Genomic DNA, 20,289 nt, shown 5'->3' with positions numbered 1-20,289 from the left:
GCTTTAGTTCTGCCTTTGAATGCACATTTTGGCAAAATCATATTGGTTTTCAGAGACACCTTTGAGGTGTACGAGAAAGCTGCACTTCTGTTTCTTGTACATCTTGGCCCCCATCACATCACATCGGTTAGAGTGTCACAGTTTATAGACTGGAGCATTAAAGATAATGTTTGTCCTAGATGACATATATATATATATATATATTTTTTAAATAAATTGTTCTACATATGCTAGACATGCATTATATAATAGAGATCGCTCAGAATATAGCTATAATTTGCCATTAGAGAGGCCACAACTTGTGGATTAAAGCAAACACAAGGAGATGATGGACGGTACACTGAAACTTTTCAGACACTCACCCCCAGTCACAGATCTGGGTTGCATCCACATCGTTCTTTATCTCACTTCGCCAACCAGTTCAGACACAGGTATATGCAAGTCAGTCTTGACCAACTTGTGGATTGTGCCGACTGTCTGACATACTTACTTGGCCCTTGGACACCATGCTGGCTGTTTTTCTTCTCTCCTGTACTGGATTGGCTGGAATTGCAGGAGTCATAGTTCGACAGAGTACTGGAAGGAGACCCGATGTCAAAGTGTGGTTGAGGCGCAGACATAGTAGTGTTTGGAGACGACATGCCAGAATCTGGCTGCTTGAACTCCATATCCACAGATGGGTCTCTGGAGAGGACTCTGTGTTCCACGCTCTAAAAAGCAGAAAGTTGGGTTCAGTTTGGATTTTAAGCCTTTGCTCCTTATAGAAGACATTAGAGTATGATATATTTCAACAAACTATTAAAAGTATATGTGTGCAATAGAGAAGCTTAATTATTCACAGTCTTCTTTAAAAAATCACAGAACTGCATTATCCACCACATATCATGCTAGTTCACATTAGGCTAGCAAGATGCAAATGCCTCATATCAAAGGAGAGGCAACAAATTGAGTTTGAAATAAATTTAAATAGCCATTCTTACCCCATTACTTACCTATCTCTGGTCAAAGCAGCATGCTCACCAATGAGAGCTGGTACTTCACCTATGGTTGCTTAGGTGCAATGAGTGTTCAATTCAAACAGTTAACACTATATGGGTCTCAAATATTCTCACCCAAATTGAACCTTACATTATCTTCTGAGCGGGTTTCATGCAAATTTTTGCTGTTAAGATATATTGTCTGACCTATGAAGTCACTGAGGTATGCAACAGTATGCTGTACAGTATAGGAACTATTCTTCGCACAAATTTCTAGGATAGTTTACAGAATTTTGAAATGACAACTGTAGCAGATGGACATTATGCAATTGTACACGCCTAATTTGGCTTCCTTACTGTTGATAATGTTAGCCTTACCCATACACTTCAAAAAGCCTCCCCACGCACCGCCAGACCATCACCTCACTTCCAGAATTCCAGATGGCCCTCAAGACCTGGCTGTTCAAATTAGCCTCTGGGGCCTGTAAGCGCCTGGATGCCCTATCAGGATATTATCAGCACTTTATAAATCCTGATTGATTGATTGATTGATTGATTGATATCTCACCTTATGCACTGCTGTAATTTCCTATTGATAAGCGGAGAAACATTTGGTTGCTCGAGGTACTGTTCAAAAGTCACAGATGTAATTAAATTCCTCCCATTCTGTCAACATTTCAATCTGTTCCACTACGAGTGGCGGCTCCTCCGCTAAGGCAGAGGGGCGTTGCCCCACTGCTTTGCAGCAGTGAAATAAAGGAATAATAAAATGATAATAACTTGGTGTTATTATCATTTTATTTTCTCCTGCTGCAGTGTCTTTGCGGGGCGGGGCAGAACTGCTAAAGCAGGGGGAGGAGTGGGGGCACACTAAGAGCACATGATTGTTCGGCCGTCCATCTCGGGTTGGCCAAACAGTCATGGGCACTGTGTATGTTCTCCACCCAGGCTGCATTACAACCTGGGCGGAGAACATTCCCAGTCTCCCAGTGCCTGGTTGAGCGCTGAACCACGGTGCTCAGATCAGTCTTATACAGTCTTTCTTTATGAAACATCATCTTACCTGCAATAAAATGATGCATCGACTTTCTATTGTTGGTACCACTGTACCAGGTTTTTAGACTGAAGCCTGTGTCCAGTTAAGAAGTGTTTAGCTTGTATTTGCCGAACCTGGCCAACAAGAACTATTCCAGTAAAGGCCCCAAACTGTTTAGTTATTTTTAACACATAGGGCCCTATTCGAAATGAAACCCAGGAAAAGTAAGGAGGAGATTTATGCTTCCACCTGACTGTACTTTTCTGTATTTGGCAATTCACAACCATTCCCAGACGTATGCCTGTGTGCCAGGTGCAGGTTTCCAAGTGTATTTCTAGGAATGATGTGTCACTTTTTAAAAACTCTCCTATTCATACTGTGCTGAGGTCTCTATAGCGGAGAAGTCCACACAGGTTAAATGTAGACTTATGTGAATATGCCCACTCATCTTGATTTCCTTAATGGAAAACATTTACTTGATAGAAAGTGGTGGGAGTGAAGTTTGGGGAAGCCTACAAATGTGCATGCTATTGGTCATTCCCAAATTTCAAGGGTAAATTACGCCATGGAAATTCCTCTTCCAAACCCTAGAGTGGGATTACCGATTTCACAGACTTCCAGGGCAAACCACACCTTTGAACTCAGATCTAAAAAAAAAAGTCCCTTGAGTGGGATTTACGAGGGTGGAGAGTGTGCCTGTGGCAGAGAAAACGTCACTCTCAAAACTATTTACAGCTGCCATGATACCCATCAATCATAATCATAAACTTATATTTACTAACCAAATGTACCTTTGTAAGTGGGCCCCAAAGGACTTATTCGCCGGTAGGTTCCCGTTAGAAAATCAGATTAACAAATGCAAACAACTGTATTTACAAGAGCAAGGTATTCATAAAAGGTGAACTTCCCCTTTACTCACAAGAAACAATGACCTATATAATATTCCGTGGGAGTAAATTGCATGCAATGTGTGCAGAGTGGGCGTTTCAAGGTGTGTTGACCCTTGAAATGTTTGTGAATGCCCATATGCAGTTTGTCGCCATTCAAAACTTCCCTATGACCCTCTCCCACTCTAGGAATTGTTGCATTGGCGTTCCTAACAAGGGCTGTAGCAAATCCTTTTCCCTTCCAGTGGAGGGAATGCCACTACCCTGAGGTTCGAATGGTTGTAAGGGTAGAGTTGTCTCCACAGAGAACAATGTTTTGTTCACAGGCGAAAAAAGATGAGGACAAATGCGACATTGCATAAAGGTGTTACACACGACATGGCACAAATATAGCCTGAGCGCAATTTAACGCTGTCCAAATACCATCACCTACACCAAAAATAGAATTCACAAATGTTTTCAAGGACTACACATGGAAAGCTGTGACTGACACAGCATTCCAGGTGAACCCTTGAAAAGTTTTATGATTCTGAAAAAACATAAAACTACGTCCATGTGAGATAGTAAAGCTAAGCATATAGTTGGTTACTGTTAAAGAGTTAAGAACAGCATTATGGTACAATGAATATAGCATACCATCTCTCATTAACAAAGTAAAGCCCATCATTGTTTTCTGTGGTATTTGATGCCAGGGCCATGAGGATAAAAATGTGTGAGAATCTGCAGATCTGACTAAAACTCATTATGAATTCATTAACTGTCTCATACACAATATGTCTTTAAAATGGTAACTACACAAAATATCAAATTAAAAATATTGAATTACCATAATATCGAAGTAAAAATATAGAATGGACAAAATATCGAATGGACAGAATATAGTGGTGAAAAATATCGAATTGAAGGTAAGTAATTTAATATCGATTTTCAAAATATAGAAAGTCAAAATATCGAAGTATATAATATAGGTATTAAAATATATTGAATTTTTAATAATATCGAATTTTTTAAAGTGTTTTTATGTTAGTATATGCGTGAAAAGTGTATATTATTTTAGTAATTTGTTTTAAGTAATGCATTTTATGTTATTACATTTTTGCGTGATTTAATTCTGTAGCGGGTTGTGGGTTTATAGGGGAATAGTGTGGGAAGTAATTTAATTATATTAAATTAAATATTAATTTTTAGAAATTACTAATTATTTGTAATTTAATTTTGCATTTTAGTTCTGTAGCGGGTTGTGGGTTTATAGGGGAATAGGGGGGAAGTAATTTAATTGTAATTAATTAAATATTTTTATTTATTTATTGCTGTTTATTTTAAATGTATTGTTAATTATTTTTTAATTGGTAATCAATTTTTATTAATTGATTAATTGATAATTATGTTAATTTTATTAATTTATTTTCTGTAGCGGGTTGTGGGTTTATATGGGAATAGGGTGGGAGGTAATTTAATTGTAATTAAATAAATGTTTTATTTATTTATTGGTATTCATTTGAATTTAATTGTTAATTAATTTTAATTGGTAATTAAATTGTATTAATTGATAATTATGTTAATTTTATTAATTTATTTTTTGTAGCGGGTTGTGGGTTTATAGGTGAATAGGGTGGGAAGTAATTTAATTTTAATTAATTATATATTAAAAATACTTTTTGTGTATTGATAATTAATTTTCTGTTAACTAATTATTAATTGGTATTCATTTTTATTAATTCGTTTTTGTTATTGGAAATGAATTAGTTGTTAATTAATTATGGATAGGTAATTAATTTTTAATAACCAATATTTATTTGTATGTGTAATTAATTAATTATTACATAATATTAAATTGGTAACTCATTTTAATTAATGTTTTATTGGTATTGATATTCAATTTATTGTTATTAATATAATTTCCCTACTGTTAAACTCACTGGAGTGGGAATAGTAATTTTTACCCCTACGCTATCCAACGCTTTCCCTATTGTTGCACTCTGGAGTAGGAATTGTAACTTTTACCCCTACGCTATCCAACGCTTTCTCTACTGTTGCACTCTCTGGAGTGTGAATAGTAAGTTTTACCCCTACGCTATGCAGCGCTTTACCTACTGTTGTACTCTCTGGAGTGTGAATAGTAATTTTTACCCTCCCGTTATCCAACGTTTTCCCTACTGTTGCACTCACTGGAGTGGGAATAGTAATTTTTACCCTCTCGCTATCCAAATCTTTCCCTACTGTTGCACTCCCTGGAGTGGAAATAGTAATTTTTACCCCTACGCTATCCAACGCTTTCCCTACTGTTGCACTCTCTGGAGTGTGAATAGTAATTTTTACCCTCCCGCTATCCAACGTTTTCCCTACTGTTGCACTCACTGGAGTGGGAATAGTAATTTTTACCCCTACGCTATCCAAAGCTTTCCCTACAGTTGCACTCACTGGAGTCGTAATGGTAAATTTACCCTCCCGCTATCCTACAGTAAAAATATTGTATATTTGTTATTAATGTTACGTTAATATATATATGTATTGAAAAAATTGTATGTTAACTTATTTTAACCTTAAATTAATTATTTAATAATTTTAAGGTTATTTAAGCATTTTAAGTATGTTTAAGTTAATTATATTTATTATTTCATTCATTTTAAATTACTTTTAAGACATTTAAAAAAAATCGATATTTTGACACACTATATTTTTTTTAACGACATTTTTGATTCGATATTTTTGTACTTACCTGTTTGTAGATAGGACTTTGATATTTTTGCATTCTATATTTTTTCTTCGATATTTTGTCCATTCTATATTTGTGTATTCGATATTATGCCAGTGATCCCTTTAAAATACGTACCAAACTTGTGTAACAATAGTGAAAAGTTCCATATAATAAGAGCCACAAAGATATTCGGTGATGATCCTTTGAAGAAGGAATTATTAACAAAATCATGTCGTCCAACAGGTTATTTGTCGAAATGTCATCTACAGAAACATCACAATACCTAAATATTGTGGCCAAAATACCAAAGACCAAAATATCGATGAACTAAGTGGATATAGGTAAGTATAGATTTGCAATTATTAACTCCACATTTATGTATTTTGGCAATAGATATATATTGTCCAGGCACACATATGTAACGTTTAGTAAAGTAAACGTATGTCACTAATATACAGGGCCGGCTTTAGGGCAGTGTGACCGGTGCTGCCGCACTGGCTGCTGAACTGGAAGGGGGGGGGGCTCTGACCTCAGGTGGGAGCGCAGTGTTTAGCAATAACTTACGATTTGAAAGTAGCTTCTGCGGAGTTCCTTGTGCAAATCTTGTGATTAATGTTCCTACTAGAGAGAGAAATCAGAGTTTTGTCTAGTGGCAGTTTTGCCTCACCATAAAGTAGCGCAGAAGGATAATATGCCTGCTGCAAAGAACAGATCTGTATTTAAAGTGGATAGCTTAGTCGATTAGTAAAGCCAACCTTTACTAGCGCTTTAAAAGAAATGAAATGTATGCAAAAGAGGGGCTATGGAGAGATGAGGGCCGGTTTGCTGGTTGGTAGTCAGGGAATCTGAGGAGGAGGTCATAGGGGGCATTAAAAAGATTGTGGCACCAGGCACCACCGGCGCTAAAGCCGGCCCTACTAATATATATTCTATTAGCATGATATTCTGGACTCAATGTCAACGTGGAAGACTTTGGGATAATAGATTCACGGTTAGTGCCCTTCAAGCAGAAAATCTGGGATGCGTGCTGTGGTAGACACTGGGGGGCATATTATCAAGGACAGGCGATACATTATCGCCGCTTTTATCGGCAGGAAACTGCCGATAAAGCGGCGATAATGGCCTTGATAATATGCTCTATGAATTCCAATTGAAGCCCATGTTAGATGTGTTCACATCTAACATGGGCTTCGATTGGAATTCATAGAGCATATTATCAAGGCCATTATCGCTGCTTTATCGGCGGTTTCCTGCCGATAAAAGCGGCTATAATGTATCGCCTGTTCTTGATAATATGCCCCAAGGTTATTAAGCAAGTTATTGGGAAGCATCTGAACTGCAAGATGTAGAGGAAACCTACCTGTCTCGAAGAGACAAAAAACATTTTAAGAGGTCTGTAAAAGTAGTATTGCTTCCTTCAATTAGTTCAATTGGCTGTCAATTAGGAAGCAAGCAGCAAATGGCAATCTTACATGTTGAAGGGGCAGCTTAAAGTTTGCATTCTGTGGACATGCATAAAATAACGTTTGATTTAGGGGGCAATTGAGTTGTATTATAATCGTATGTACTTGCCAAGTGGTATTAAAAAATATGATGTGTTTCGGAGCCGTCACACGTTCGTAAGAATGTAAAAAATGAGAAAAGGTGTGGCTCGGCAGATGGACAAAATCATGCACTGAAACTGAAAGCAGAATGAGCCACAGCCTTAAAATATTAATCTTTGCTGCCAATCGATAAGCCGAGGCTAAACAATTGCCATTAGATATTTAGTATGCTGGTGATGAGATAGGTGAGAGGTGGGTGTTGTTTGATATGGAAAGCATATTTTATGAAGTTTTAAATTTCATTTTAAAATGAGCAGTTGTTTTAAGAATTCCTTCTTTGTTTGTGGAACTGTTGCTTAAGATTTAGGGGCCAATTTCGATGTTGGACGGACCTGAGTCCGTCCGATATCGATCTGGAACTGGGACCGAACGACCTCCTGTCGAAGGTCCCAAACCAGCAATTGGTATGCGACCAAACACTTTTCGGTCACAATCCTATTCTTTACAATGGGAGCATGCATTCCGACATGAATGAAATGGGTTGGTCGTAAATGAATCCAAACGGGAGATTACGATGCCATAGGAACGGCTCCGATCGAGGGTCTGAGCCGTTTCCTATGGCATCATAATGGACCCCTTAGAGTTTGAGCAATATTTAGGAGCTATGCTGCACCGAGAATCACAATAGGAGTTGAAGTAATGCACTGATTTTATATTTTTAATTTAGGTGTGTAAAAGATAGATCTAATTTTGCTGCAACAAGACTAATATTGCATGCAAATTACTATTGAAATCATTTTTGAGAGCCAAAGACTAGTCCATGTATACTATACCTTTTTCTTTGGAAATATTTTCAACGCTTATTTAGGCAGTGATTTCTCTTATTTTCAACATTATCAAAGGTGACTCAAAGAAATAATTTGCTTAGATCTTTGCAAGCAAATGGCGGCAATAAATATATTTCAGCACAAAGTTCCAAGAAATAATGCAATTCTTTTGCAAGTTTACTGCCTATGTGAAGTACTCATTTCCATCCTACCTGTGCAAGCAAATATCTTAAATTAAGTTGCACACTGGTTTGTATTGAGTTATTTTTTGATACGTTCTCAAATTATTGAGACATTGGAACAAACTCAAATAGTGAACTAAATGTCTCATTTATAATTTGGACTCCAGGATACCCCACTGAAAACCTGGTTGAGTACCCTGTCGGCCAAACTGACGGTCTTTCTCCGTTAATCAGAGTCCAGGAGACTATCATGTTCTCTCGGCAGCACCCATGCTGGCTTCACCAGTGGAGACCTAACATCAACAGAAGGGCAAACTTTGGGCAAATGTAAGCAGACATTCTGATGTACTTTTCTTTTCTGTTGGGGACCACCAGGAAAAAGTCTGGCGGTTCTGCACAGAAAAAAAGAACAAACATTTGCAATGCAATTGATCTCACGCTAGTTAAAATTAGAGCTATTGGAGTTGGAAATGCTATGTTTTTCCTTATTTTTTAGTTTGCAATGGAGTGATCATTTAGAAAAAAAAGTTAACAGCACAATACTAAAATGCAACAAAGTTTGTGTTAGACAACGGATTCCAGTGTCACAAGCATGGGTTAAGTTGGTAATAATAAACTATTCTAAAACCGAAAACTAAACATGATTTAAATGGATTGTGTGCCATGGGGACCTTCCAAATGAGAAAAAAAACGGATAGGTGTCTCCATGTTAAAAAGTTAAAAATGTATTCTGGATTAGAGGTGTGTTATTTTTATAGTGATTTTAAAAAAACACCTAATTGACTACTCAGCTATTCTGGCTGAATATATTTCTGCATTTACGTGGAGACCCACCCCAAAAAGTGTATGCACATTTAAAATATATAACGCAACCGGAACATAGCTGCAAACATGGTGGGGAGCATTGTTTTCCGGCAAGTTGCAGATCCTATCCCCTAACGGCCAGTGATGACTACAAAGGGATGTAGGGTTCCTTGGCGGCAGACAATGAAGCGTGGAGCCTTAATGCTTGCTGTTGCAATCAAGAAGAGCCAAGTAGATACTTGCATGAAGACCTCCTGCTAAAAAACCTTTCACAAGTAAATTTTGCAATAGATGTGGAAGTAGTAGCCACTCTTCTTGGATTGAGGACTGCCATACTTGTAAGGAAGGGGAGAAGAGGCTGAAGGTTTCGGTGGGGTCTCAGATGGGTGCGTTGCAATTTCCTGAAGTCCCGAAGAACATGTAGAGTAGACACTAGGAGATTTCAAGGAATTAAAGAAAGGTCGAGATAGAAAAACGGCCGCAGGTGCAATCAAAGCACGTAAAATGGTAGAAACGGCCGCTGGTGTTACAACATAACACATATAAAGAAATAAAAATACCTTAAATAGGTCCTTACTGGAAACGGTGAACGCTGTCTCCAAACTTCATTTTTTTTTTTTTTAAATTGTAGAAGAAGAAATGGGTCCTTTTCTAGCTTCAGGCTTTAGTATCCCGATCGTCGCCAAATTATGTTGCAATCAAGAAGAGCCAAGTAGATACTTGCATGAAGTTTATTCAAGGAGACAGCTTGTACAACCACCACAAACAGGTACCAGGTATAACTGAAGTTCAGTAGAACATTACTCACCTAAGAATGTCAGAGTAGAAAGAACCAAAACAATTCTAAATGGAACATGGGAGGTAGAGCAGGAGATACATGGGAGAAAGAACAGGAGGTGGGATACTACACTTGCCAGCTCTTATGTTTAGTTATGGCCACATACTGCAGGAGTATAATGTAGGGTCCGGCTGCGAACTCTAGCCCGTGCTCAGTTTGAAAGATGCAGGGGGAGAGGTGGCACATTACTGGGAAAAGATGCTGGACTAAGGCAGCGGCCACAGAGTGCCGAACCTGGATGGCTCAAGAGACATTGGTGACGCCTCGTCCTGCTGACTCTCTTCCACCAGCTCCGGTGGCGCAGCGAAGCCCCTTGAAGGCAAAGAGCATGAAAAGGTGCAACTGAGATAAAGACATGCTCACAGCAAACACACTTGCTAAAGGGCACACAAGCTTCCTGAAGCGTTATAAACAAGAAGTTAAAGTGCATGTTGAAAAGCAACGGAGATGTGTGTGCAGCGACTATTCAGCTTTATACACATTGAGGAACAAACTCTCTGTGCCTTCCAAAAATAAAATGCAAATATATGTGAAGTGTAAAAAATAAAGTAAATCAATGGTGAGCATTTTCGAAAACTGGAGCCTGTGCAAGGGGAGGAGTGCAGGGAATGGAAAGAGGCAGGTTTTTTTTCAGAACCAAATTTTATTGATTTTCTTGTTGTTGAAGGATTACAAAAAGGGCACTGCTCTCCATGAGTCAGGGGAGCAGTGTGCAAATGAGTAGACATCACATACAAGCAATTCAAGCAACACATCAATATAAATGACCTTCCCCGAACTCCCTGCCCCTCAACTCCCACCCTTTTAACCCCCCACACGGATCCCACCCCCCTCCCCGCACAGTGTCCACATGGTCCGAATGTAAGAGCATAGTAAAAATAAAGTCAGTGTGTGTATTGTTTCACCCAGGGTCAACAAGCAATTGTCCCGCATCAGCATCTGGTTGCGCTGGTGGTTCCAGCCACAGTCCTCTATAGTCCGCCCATCTCTTCCAAATTTTGAAATGTTTGCGGGGGCATCCCCTGGCTTCAAAAACCGGACTCTCCAGCCCCATATAAAAATCCAAACCCCTCTTCCACACCCCTACCAAGGGGGCCTTGGGATCCTTTCAGGCCCGAGCTATATCTCTTTTGGCTGCCGTAAGGCCTAGGAGCAGCAGATGGCGTTTATAGATATTCCCTCCCACCTGTTCCATAACATGAAGCAGGCCCAGCTTCGGCGATCGGGGGAGGTCCCAGCCCAACACCTCAGACAGGCAATCCCATACGCCGGTCCAGAACCTCAGCAATTTATCACACGCCCACACCGTGTGAATGAAGTGTCCACTGCACGGCCACACCGCAGGCAATCAGGGGAGGCAATCAGACCAGCCCTCCACAATCGGTCCCTAGTATAGTAGGCTCTATGTAAGTACTTGAATTGGATAAAGCGCAGGCGCACCGCAACCGCTGCCCCCCGCGGGGCCTCCAGGGCTTCCCTCCAGTCCTCCTCCTCCAAGTCCCCCACGTCTCCCTCCCACACCGACCGTAGCCTGTCCAGGGGAGAGGAACAGTGCGTAACTAGTGTTTGATATATATTAGATATTTTCTTGGTTTCTAATTCTTCCATGAACACCTTAGCTTCCAGGGGGCTAAACTCGGGCAAGGATTCCAGGCCGACCAAAGCGGGGGATAAGGCGTGTCGGAACTGCAGGTATTTAAAGAACTGTGTTCGGGGCATATTTTATTCCTCTCTCAGTGCTTGGAACGATTTAAGGGTCGTGCCTTTCATGACGTGACCCAGTGCCGATATTCCAATCTCGTCCCAACCACGGAATCCCTGAAAGGAAGCCAGTGCCGGAAGCCTCCCATTCTGCCACAATGGGGTTTCCCTCGTCAATTTATTCCACCACCCCATACGGTGTGGAGCTCTGCGCCACACCCGGAAGACCACCTGGGTAACCATTGTGAGCCTCTTCCTTATGGCCGCTGAGTACAGAATAGTGTGCAACGTGTCTGGGTCCATCATGTATCTCTCGAGGGCGTAGGGCCGGGTCGCCCCGGTCCCCATACCACCATTCGTTTAGCACTAAGAGATGAGATGCTTGATAGTAAGACAGGATATCTGATGTGGCCAAGCCCCCACAATACATGGAGAGTAAACAAGTGCGGAGAGCCACTCTCGCCACCCCACCAGCCCAAAGGAACTGGCTCAATGCCGAATTCACCTGTTTAAACCACTGTGGTGAAATTGGATAGGGATAATTTTGCAGTTGGTAAAGGAGACGCGGGAGAGCCATAGACATTCAGGGGCATTCTGGACCATGTTTTCATGTCTGACCGTACGCGGTCCCAAACCGGCAACACATTGCGTGCCCAAGAAACTCCAGGGACTTACGTCAGGAACACGCCCAGATACTTAATGCCTCCCGCCGCCTCCTGTAATGCTGACGTCCAGGCTCCCAGGCCCCCACTCCCCCCAGCGCCCACAGCGTAGATTTCCGTAGGTTTAAGTGAAGGCCAGATACCTCGCCGAAGATCCGCATTATTTCAAGGACCCTGGGCCCCGATCTATTTAGGTCTGTGAGAAAAAAGAGGACGTCGTCTGCGTAGAGTGCAATTCTGTCTGACGGTCCAGCTTCCCATTCAACTCCTCGCATCTGTGCATCTATCCGCACCCATGCCGCCAACGGCTCCATTGCCAGGGCAAATAAATAAGGTGAGAGGGGGCAGCCCTGTCGGGTGCCCTCGCCTATTGGGAAGGGGCTGGATATCGCGCCCGCCACTCTCACAGATGCCGTCAAATCCGTGTATAACAGCTGTAGGTACGAAAGGAAACGGGGTGCGAGGTTCAAGCGAGACAGGAGCGCACGGAGATATATCCAACTTAATGAGTTGAACGCTCTATCGATATCAAAAGAGGCAGGTTTTGCTGTGCAGAGTTTAGTCACAATGTTGGGAAAGAGGAGCAAGGGAGGTGGGGCACACACATACACGAAGGAGGACATGGTTTCTGATTTATCTTGTGCGAGGGAGGGTTATATTTTAATTGAAGCGCACAACGAAATTAATGATGTGCCCATCATTGTTAAAGTTGTGGAGCAGCGTGCCTATGTGTAATAAAATAAAATGTTGCTGTTCATGTCTTATGGGCAAGCAGGCATAAGAAAATAAAGGTGCAGCCGCCTTGGTTGACCCGAAAGCATGCCGTGCCGAAATGTGAACATACATTAGGTAAACACGCCTGCATCCTGCAGCAAGCTGAGTGTGCTTCTTGTTACTGAGCAATACGTCTGAATCAGCCGCTTGTTTTAATTTCTTAAAAGCACCTCTTTATCATTCGCCAATAACTTTGCATCGGAAAACGTTCCCAGAAACAATTTCTGCTGGTGTATCGTGGATTCTGAGCACATAGGAATATTGCACATGCTGTATAAATTGCCTCACTGTAAACCTGCCAAACAAGAATACGCCTTGCAATTTTTAAAAAAACAAGCAGCAGTGAGTAACCATTAAAACAAAACAAGCATTTACAATGCAACGGTTTCGCCTTCGGAAAAGTTTGAGCTATTGGCATTGTAAATGACAAACTTTTTATTTATGTGTTGGTTTTGAAAACAGATAAATAAATGGCATTCTCATTTACAATGCCAATAGCTTACTCTGTCGCAAATGCAAGACGTATTGCATTTGCACACACACACCCACACAAGAGCCCCCCACACACACACACACAAGAGCCCCCCACACACACCACACAAGAGCCCCCCTCACACACCAGAGCCCCCCACACACACACGCAAGAGCCCCCCACACAAACACACACACGCAAGAGCCCCCCACACAAACACACACACGCAAGAGCCCCCCACACACATACGCAAGAGCCCCCACACACACGCAAGAGCCCCCCCACACACACACACGCAAAGAGCCCCACACACACGCAAAGAGCCCCACACACACGCAAAGAGCCCCACACACACGCAAAGAGCCCCACACACACGCAAAGAGCCCCACACACATGCAAAGAGCCCCACGCAGAGGTCAGGGGTGGCACAGAAGCAGAGTTTCACCAGCTGAGGCTCGCATGAAGCCTCTAGCATGAAATAGAGGGAGGGTAAGGGAGAAGTGATGAAAGAGAGGAGGTAAACAATGAAGGGAGAGCTCCATACGTGGGGCGGGGGGTCGAACTTGGCCAGAGGTGGAGGAGGTGTACCCCAGATTCGAGGGACTGCCCCTTCCAGCAATCTAGGAAGCTCTTTTCAGGAGAATTTGTTTGAAAAAGCAGGTGGAGCAAGTTGTTCCAAGGGGAATAGCTGTTTTTATTATTACTGCTGATAAGTTATCTGTGCCACCTGCTCTTGTAAGTTTTAGCATCTCAGTTGTTTTCTTAATGATTGGTATTGAGAACCCCTCTTTGATCTCTTTATTAGCAAGAAATGTTATCAGGCTATAAAGTAGTGTCCTCCAACAGTGAGAAATGCCCTGCGTGGCCGAAACAGGTCGGTGTGACAGACTGGCTCTGTTTACTTAATTAAATACCTGAAGTGAAGGATTTCTGAGTGCGGCGTATTTTTGCTAAAAAAAAATAGATATATATATAATCCTGCTATTGTTGTATACACACAGCTTGTCAACTAGTAGCAAGGTGATCCTCATAGCTATATGCATTGCGTAACTCATACAAAATCATTATAGGTTTCTTTGATGAAGCAAGGTAATAGTGTATTGCCTGTTGCACAAAACGGTGAAGGTTTAAAATCATATGATGTATTAATCAATACAAGACAGGTTCCTTTTAAATCCAAGTACAGTTTGAAGTAGAAACCCCAAACTGAAACTGCATATTAAAAAGATTTAATAAAAAAAAAAGAATGACTGGTGCAAACTAAGTCAGACTGTATTATTCATTCAACCACATATCGCTTGTTCTTTTTCAAAGAAAAGGAATACTGAAGAAAATATTTAGAGCGCACATAGAAATCATTTTTTCACCACTTAGTACAAGGTCTGGAGCAAAGTCTGCTTTGATGCCGCTAAGAATTAGGAACAACGTTTTTTTCCGTTTAACGTCCTCCGTGCATGAAAAGCATAGGACAAAATAATTCCAATGGGTTAATGTCTCTATGGTTACCAGGTCACAAGCTCAAGCTCGAATGCCATCCCAGGATCCCTGGCTGACATCAAAGGGGCTGATTTACTGTAGCTGGATGAGGCGTTCCAGCCATTGTAAGACATGAGTGTAAAGATGTTTTATCTGTTGCAGTGACTCGTGCCCATACTAATGATATGCAAATTATACAGGCAGCAACAGCATGCCAAGGCGTAGAAGCAAGCTGTGCACACAAATGTTCCAGCAGTGTGCGCTTAAACACTGGTGGCTTTCAGGGTGCTTCAGTTTCCAGTAGAAAAGAGCAACTAACCAAGATACTCGATATTTGCTAGTATGCACGGGGGGTGCACTTGCAGTTTTACAGAAAGTATGCTGGGCTGCTTAAAGAAAACAGGATGTAAATATGACGTGGGGAAAGGCAGATGTGCACACGTCACCGCAGCAGGTGGGCGAGATGCGCCTCTCCATAAACAAACAAGTCGTTCCGAAAAAGGCCACGTCGACCAAAGTGCTTTACTGCCGGTGGGAAGTCTGCGTTCTTAACTTAAACATAGAAACCTGCCACATATCACCACGGAATGCTTGTAACGTCAAATAAATATACAACAATAAGCTCCACTGCGGTGCCGAATATAAAAGCGATCATACTAAGAGTGCGTGCTGCACTTGAATGGGCGCCGTTTCTCATTGGAGAACCTGTTACTGAGTATCATCCCTGGGGTACAGGGGGAAATGCATTGTGTATGAACGTCCAATTGAAGAGTTGCTGGTGAACCCCTGTATTCTAAAGGCACAGTTGAATACAATCAGGAAGCAGTTGGCCCTCCCCTTAATCGGTAGGTAGATTACACACATCCAGAGTTGAAGGCATAGGATTCCCTCCATATCTCTGACAGCGGTGTGTGTGCAACACTACCACTGCCTACGCACACAACTTAACCATAAAGTAAACTATCCAGATGAATAGGATGAAAGACCACGAGCAATTAAGCAGATTAACGTGCAGTGTACGAATAGGGCCGACTGTGGGCGGACACCTTAGACCACAACAACGATTGCAAAAAACACACTTAGATGCGAACTAGTTCCCAAGAAGGCACTCGTCTGCTGTACAACCGATAGTAATATTGGAGAGCACGAATGGATGAAACGAACTTCTACATAAATGCACTGACTAGAAACAAACAGCCCAGCAAAACACAGTGCTTAAAACACCTGCTACCCGCCCTTCAATAAAATGTGTTAAACCCCATGGTAATGAGTCGCCTTAAACGACCGCACACACGAGTTTATAGTCTACATATTTATTTCGTGCAGGGATGGAATTGCACGGCAACGTTTATAAGGGGTCAGACACATCACAATGAGAAATAAACTAACCCTCAATTCTAAGCCAAATGAGCATCTTAAACAGGGAAGCATGAATAACTATAAAAACCTATCCCAGGGCGGCGTGAACACCCGAGTAACACAGCACTCACCGTGGGCGGAGGCGCGGGGCTGCAGCTGTCCTACTCGGCAACACCTGCCCGGCAACGTCCTCCGCTTCTTCCGGGGCTCCCTCCAGGCAGGCCACGGGAGCCCCGCGTGGGCCGCCATACTTCTTGTGGGCTGCCGTCTTCCTTCTTCCCCTGGGCGGCGGGGGGGCGGGCACTTCCGGCCGGCCGCGCTAGGATTGGCCGGCCGGCTGAAGAAACCCCCGGGCGGGACGGGATACCACAATTTGTGAGGACAGGGGGGGGGGGGCGGGAGAGGACGAGGGGGGCGGGCGGGAGAGGACGAGGGGGGCGGGAACGGACACGGACGTCGGGAGGGAGGCGGGAAACGTGGGGACGGCGGGAGGAGGGACACAAGGCAGGACAGCAGCAAGCACGGCCCGGCCGGACACAAGGCAGGACAGCAGCAAGCACGGCCCGGCCGGACCAGATTCGGGGGCGTTCCTGGCATCGCGTGACATCGGCAAAAGCCAAAGAATCTCGGGAACGCCCCCGTGTCTGGTCCTGCATTGACGGACAGGCCCCTCGTCCAATGGCTAGGCTCCATTTATGGAGCTAGCCAATGGGACAGGGGGGCGTGTTCCAGAGTGCTTACTGTAATCAATAGATTTCTCTGGAGGCGGAGCCTAACGGCTCCGTCCCCCAGCGAAACCTAAAGAGTTCTACCACACAACAGCTGAAGAAGGAAAGCGTAAGGAAACTGTACTTCATCAGAGCACCTCGGTCTTGAATGGAAAAGAAGTATAAACAAAGCCAACCATTAAGGAGGCAGCAAAGAAGAGGGACACTTGAGTGAACCAATGGTAATAGCAGGTGGAAAAAAAGTAATGTTATTGATTACAGCAGGTCTTGCAGATAGCACATGCGCACTGTAGGCTCAACCTAAAGACCTTTTGGCAATTTGCATCACACATATATTTATTTAAAACTAGCAAAATGGTTCTGCATAAGATATTCTTCTCGGAAAACCATTATTTTTCTGCTGAGTAAAGCCATTTTACTCAGAAAAGCTGTGCAAAATGTAAAAATACACAAAACAAGCATTGACATAGCCAATAGGTCTAGTCTTTGTGACCTTATAAGTGTTTAGCTAGAGTTATTGGGTTATGCTAATGTTTTTAGGTCGAGCCTGGGCAGCGCATGCGCTGCTATGTGAGCAATGCTGTTTTGGAGTATGGAATAGAACCTCCGCCCACTCTCCACCCATATTTGTCATTGGCTTGTGTCATTGTCCTTAATAAATGCTGTCTTCTGATTCTTTAATAGGCTTGCTAGTCCTGGCTTAGTATCGCCTTGACTTCATTCGTAACCTCCCATGAGGACTGGTTCTTTTACTTTGGGTGTTAAATGGTGAGTCTTTTTTAGTTTGTAAGCACTATTTTCTTTAAATAGTTTCTCCTACTGCAGGCACGACATGTTTTCCTGCCACATTCAGCGTGCCATGCACGCTTTCACTTTCTAAGCAGCCCGGGACAATGGCAGCCGCTTATTTGAATAGGTCTCGCATTTACGAGAGTTTCAGCTATTTCATTGTACATGACAATGATTTTATTTATGCGTTAATTATCAAAACATAAATAAAAAGTATTGTCATTTACCATGTTAATAGCTTAAACTCTCACAAATGTGAGACCTATTGCATTGCAGATGCTTGTAAAGCTATGTTGTAGAGCCAGTGTGTCAGCTGTGCAGTATGTTGAAAAGTTACAATAAAATAGTTTTCCAAGAATTTTTCTTAATTGATATATAACCAAGACATTATGTACAGCTGCAGAGGATTAAGATGCCTGCTGCAAAGAACATGTTTTTGTGTGTCCAGAGGTTTTCAGGCAACAATAACATGTAAAGGTAACTTTGGCGATTAATGCTCCTGCTGGAGAGAGATTAGAATTTGATCTAGTGGATATTTTGACTTATGTTGAAGTAGCACGGAGGATTAAGATGCCTGCTGCAAAGAACACGTCCTTGCGGGTCCAGAGGTTTTCAGGCAACAACAAAATGCAAAGGTAACTTTAGCGAGTAATGTTCCTGCTGGAGATAGATGGGAGTTTTTTCTAGTGGCTCTTTCCACTCATGCTAAAGTAGTGCATAGGATTAAGATGCTTGCTGCAAAGAACATGTCCTTGTCTGTTTAGATGTTTGTTGGCAACAATAAAAATGTAAAGGTAACTTTGGCGATTAATGTTCCTGCTGGAGAGACATCAGAGTTGAATCGAATGGCTGTATCCACTCATGTTAAAGTAGCACAGAGGATTAAGATGCGTGCTACAAAGAACATGTGCATGTGTGTTCAGAGGTTTTCAAGCAAAATTAAAAATGTTAATGCAATTTTGGTGATTAATTCTCCAGCTGGATAGATATGGAAGTTTTATCTACTGGTGGTTTCCACTGATGCTAAAGTAGCACAGAGGATTAAGATGCTTGCTGCAAAGAACATGTCCTTGTGTGTTCAGAGGTTTTTAGGCAACAATAAAAATGTAAACGTAACTCTGGCGAGTAATGTTCCTGTTGGAGAAAGATGGGAGTTTTTTCTAGTGGCTGTTTCCACTCATGTTAAAGAAGCACAGAGCATTAAGATGCCCGCTGCAAAGAACATGTCCTTGTGTGTGGCGAGGTTTTCAGGCAACAACAAAAATGTAACAGTGAGTTTGGCGATTAATGCTCCTGCTGGAGAGAGATGGAAGTATGATCTAATGGCTGTATCCACTCATGTTAAAGTAGAGCAGAGGTTTAAGATGCCTGCTGCAAAGAACATTTCTTGTGTGTTGCGAGGTTTTCAGGCAATAATAAAAATGTAAACGTAACTTTGGCAAACAATGCCCCAGCTAGAGAGAGATGGAAGTTTTATCTAGGGGCTGTGTCCACTGATGCTAAAGTTTAAGATGACTGCTGCAATGAAAATGTCTTTGTGTGTACACAGGTTTTCAGGCAACAATAAAAATGTAAAGGTGACTTTGGCAATCTATGTCCCTGTTGGAGAGAGATGGGAGTTTTGTCTAGTGGCTGCTTCCACTGATGCTAAAGTAGCACAGAGGATTAAGATGACTGCTGTAAAGAAAATGTCTTTGTGTGTACACAGGTTTTCAGGCAACAATATAAATGTAAAGGTAACGTTGGTGATTAATGCTCCGGCTGAAGAGATGGAAATGTTATATAGTGGCTGTTTCCACTTATACTAAAGTAGCGCAGACCATTAAGATGCCTTCTGCAAAGAACGTGCACTTGTGTGTACAGAGGTTTTCAGGGAACATCAAAAATGTAAAGGTAACTTTGGTGATTAATGTTCCTGCTAGAGAGAGATTGGAGTTTTATATAGTGGCTGTATACACTTACTGTAATTGTAAGGCAAAATAATTGTAAACTCCAAATAAACAACATTTTACTCAAGTGTGAAAAAATTATTCGTTCAGTTTCTTTATAGAACCAACTCAAAAATAAGATGTGTAGAAGTGTGGTGCAAATTATATACACATGGCGTCTGCCACAGAAAACATCACCCAACCTAAAAATTAAATTAAAATAATTTTAATAAAGGCTTAATGCAAAAGGTAAACACGGTGCCTGTACCGTGTAATGAAAAATATGAACACAGCTTCTGTCACCAAAAAGTGATGCTCCCTTTAATAAGTCATCACCAAAACTCTTTGTATGTGTGCTGAAGAATGCAGCACACATAGAAAGAGGAAAAACTAGGAGAAATATGGATATTTCTCCTCATTGTGCCTTCCTTACGCCTCCCCTGGCAAGGTGAACGTTTTTGGCGCTGCCTCAGACTTTCTCGTTATTCTGGGGCAGAGCCAAAAAGCCATGGATGTTGCTAGGAATGCCTTCAGCAACCCCCATGGAATGCCCCTTTCACACATTTTTCTGTGTGAAAGGGGCACATATTTATAAGGCCATGAAAAG

The 20,289-nt window shown here is 42.1% G+C and overlaps 1 protein-coding gene across 1 annotated transcript in view; it reads right to left on the bottom strand.

The window, feature by feature from the left end:
- The window catches only part of ESPN (espin), a 1,077,204-nt gene that overhangs the window by 537,735 nt on the left and 519,180 nt on the right, over positions 1–20,289 (bottom strand). The window contains exon 6 of the mRNA XM_086921582.1: positions 491–710. Coding sequence (XP_086777708.1) covers positions 491–710 — 220 coding nt within the window. The remainder of the gene's footprint in view (positions 1–490; positions 711–20,289) is intronic.

This window comes from Lissotriton vulgaris, chromosome 5, assembly GCF_964263255.1.
Source record: "Lissotriton vulgaris chromosome 5, aLisVul1.2, whole genome shotgun sequence".
Classification (NCBI taxonomy): domain Eukaryota; kingdom Metazoa; phylum Chordata; class Amphibia; order Caudata; family Salamandridae; genus Lissotriton; species Lissotriton vulgaris.
The sequence above is the reverse complement of the archived record's forward strand: the minus strand, read 5'-3'. Positions and strand labels throughout refer to the sequence as shown.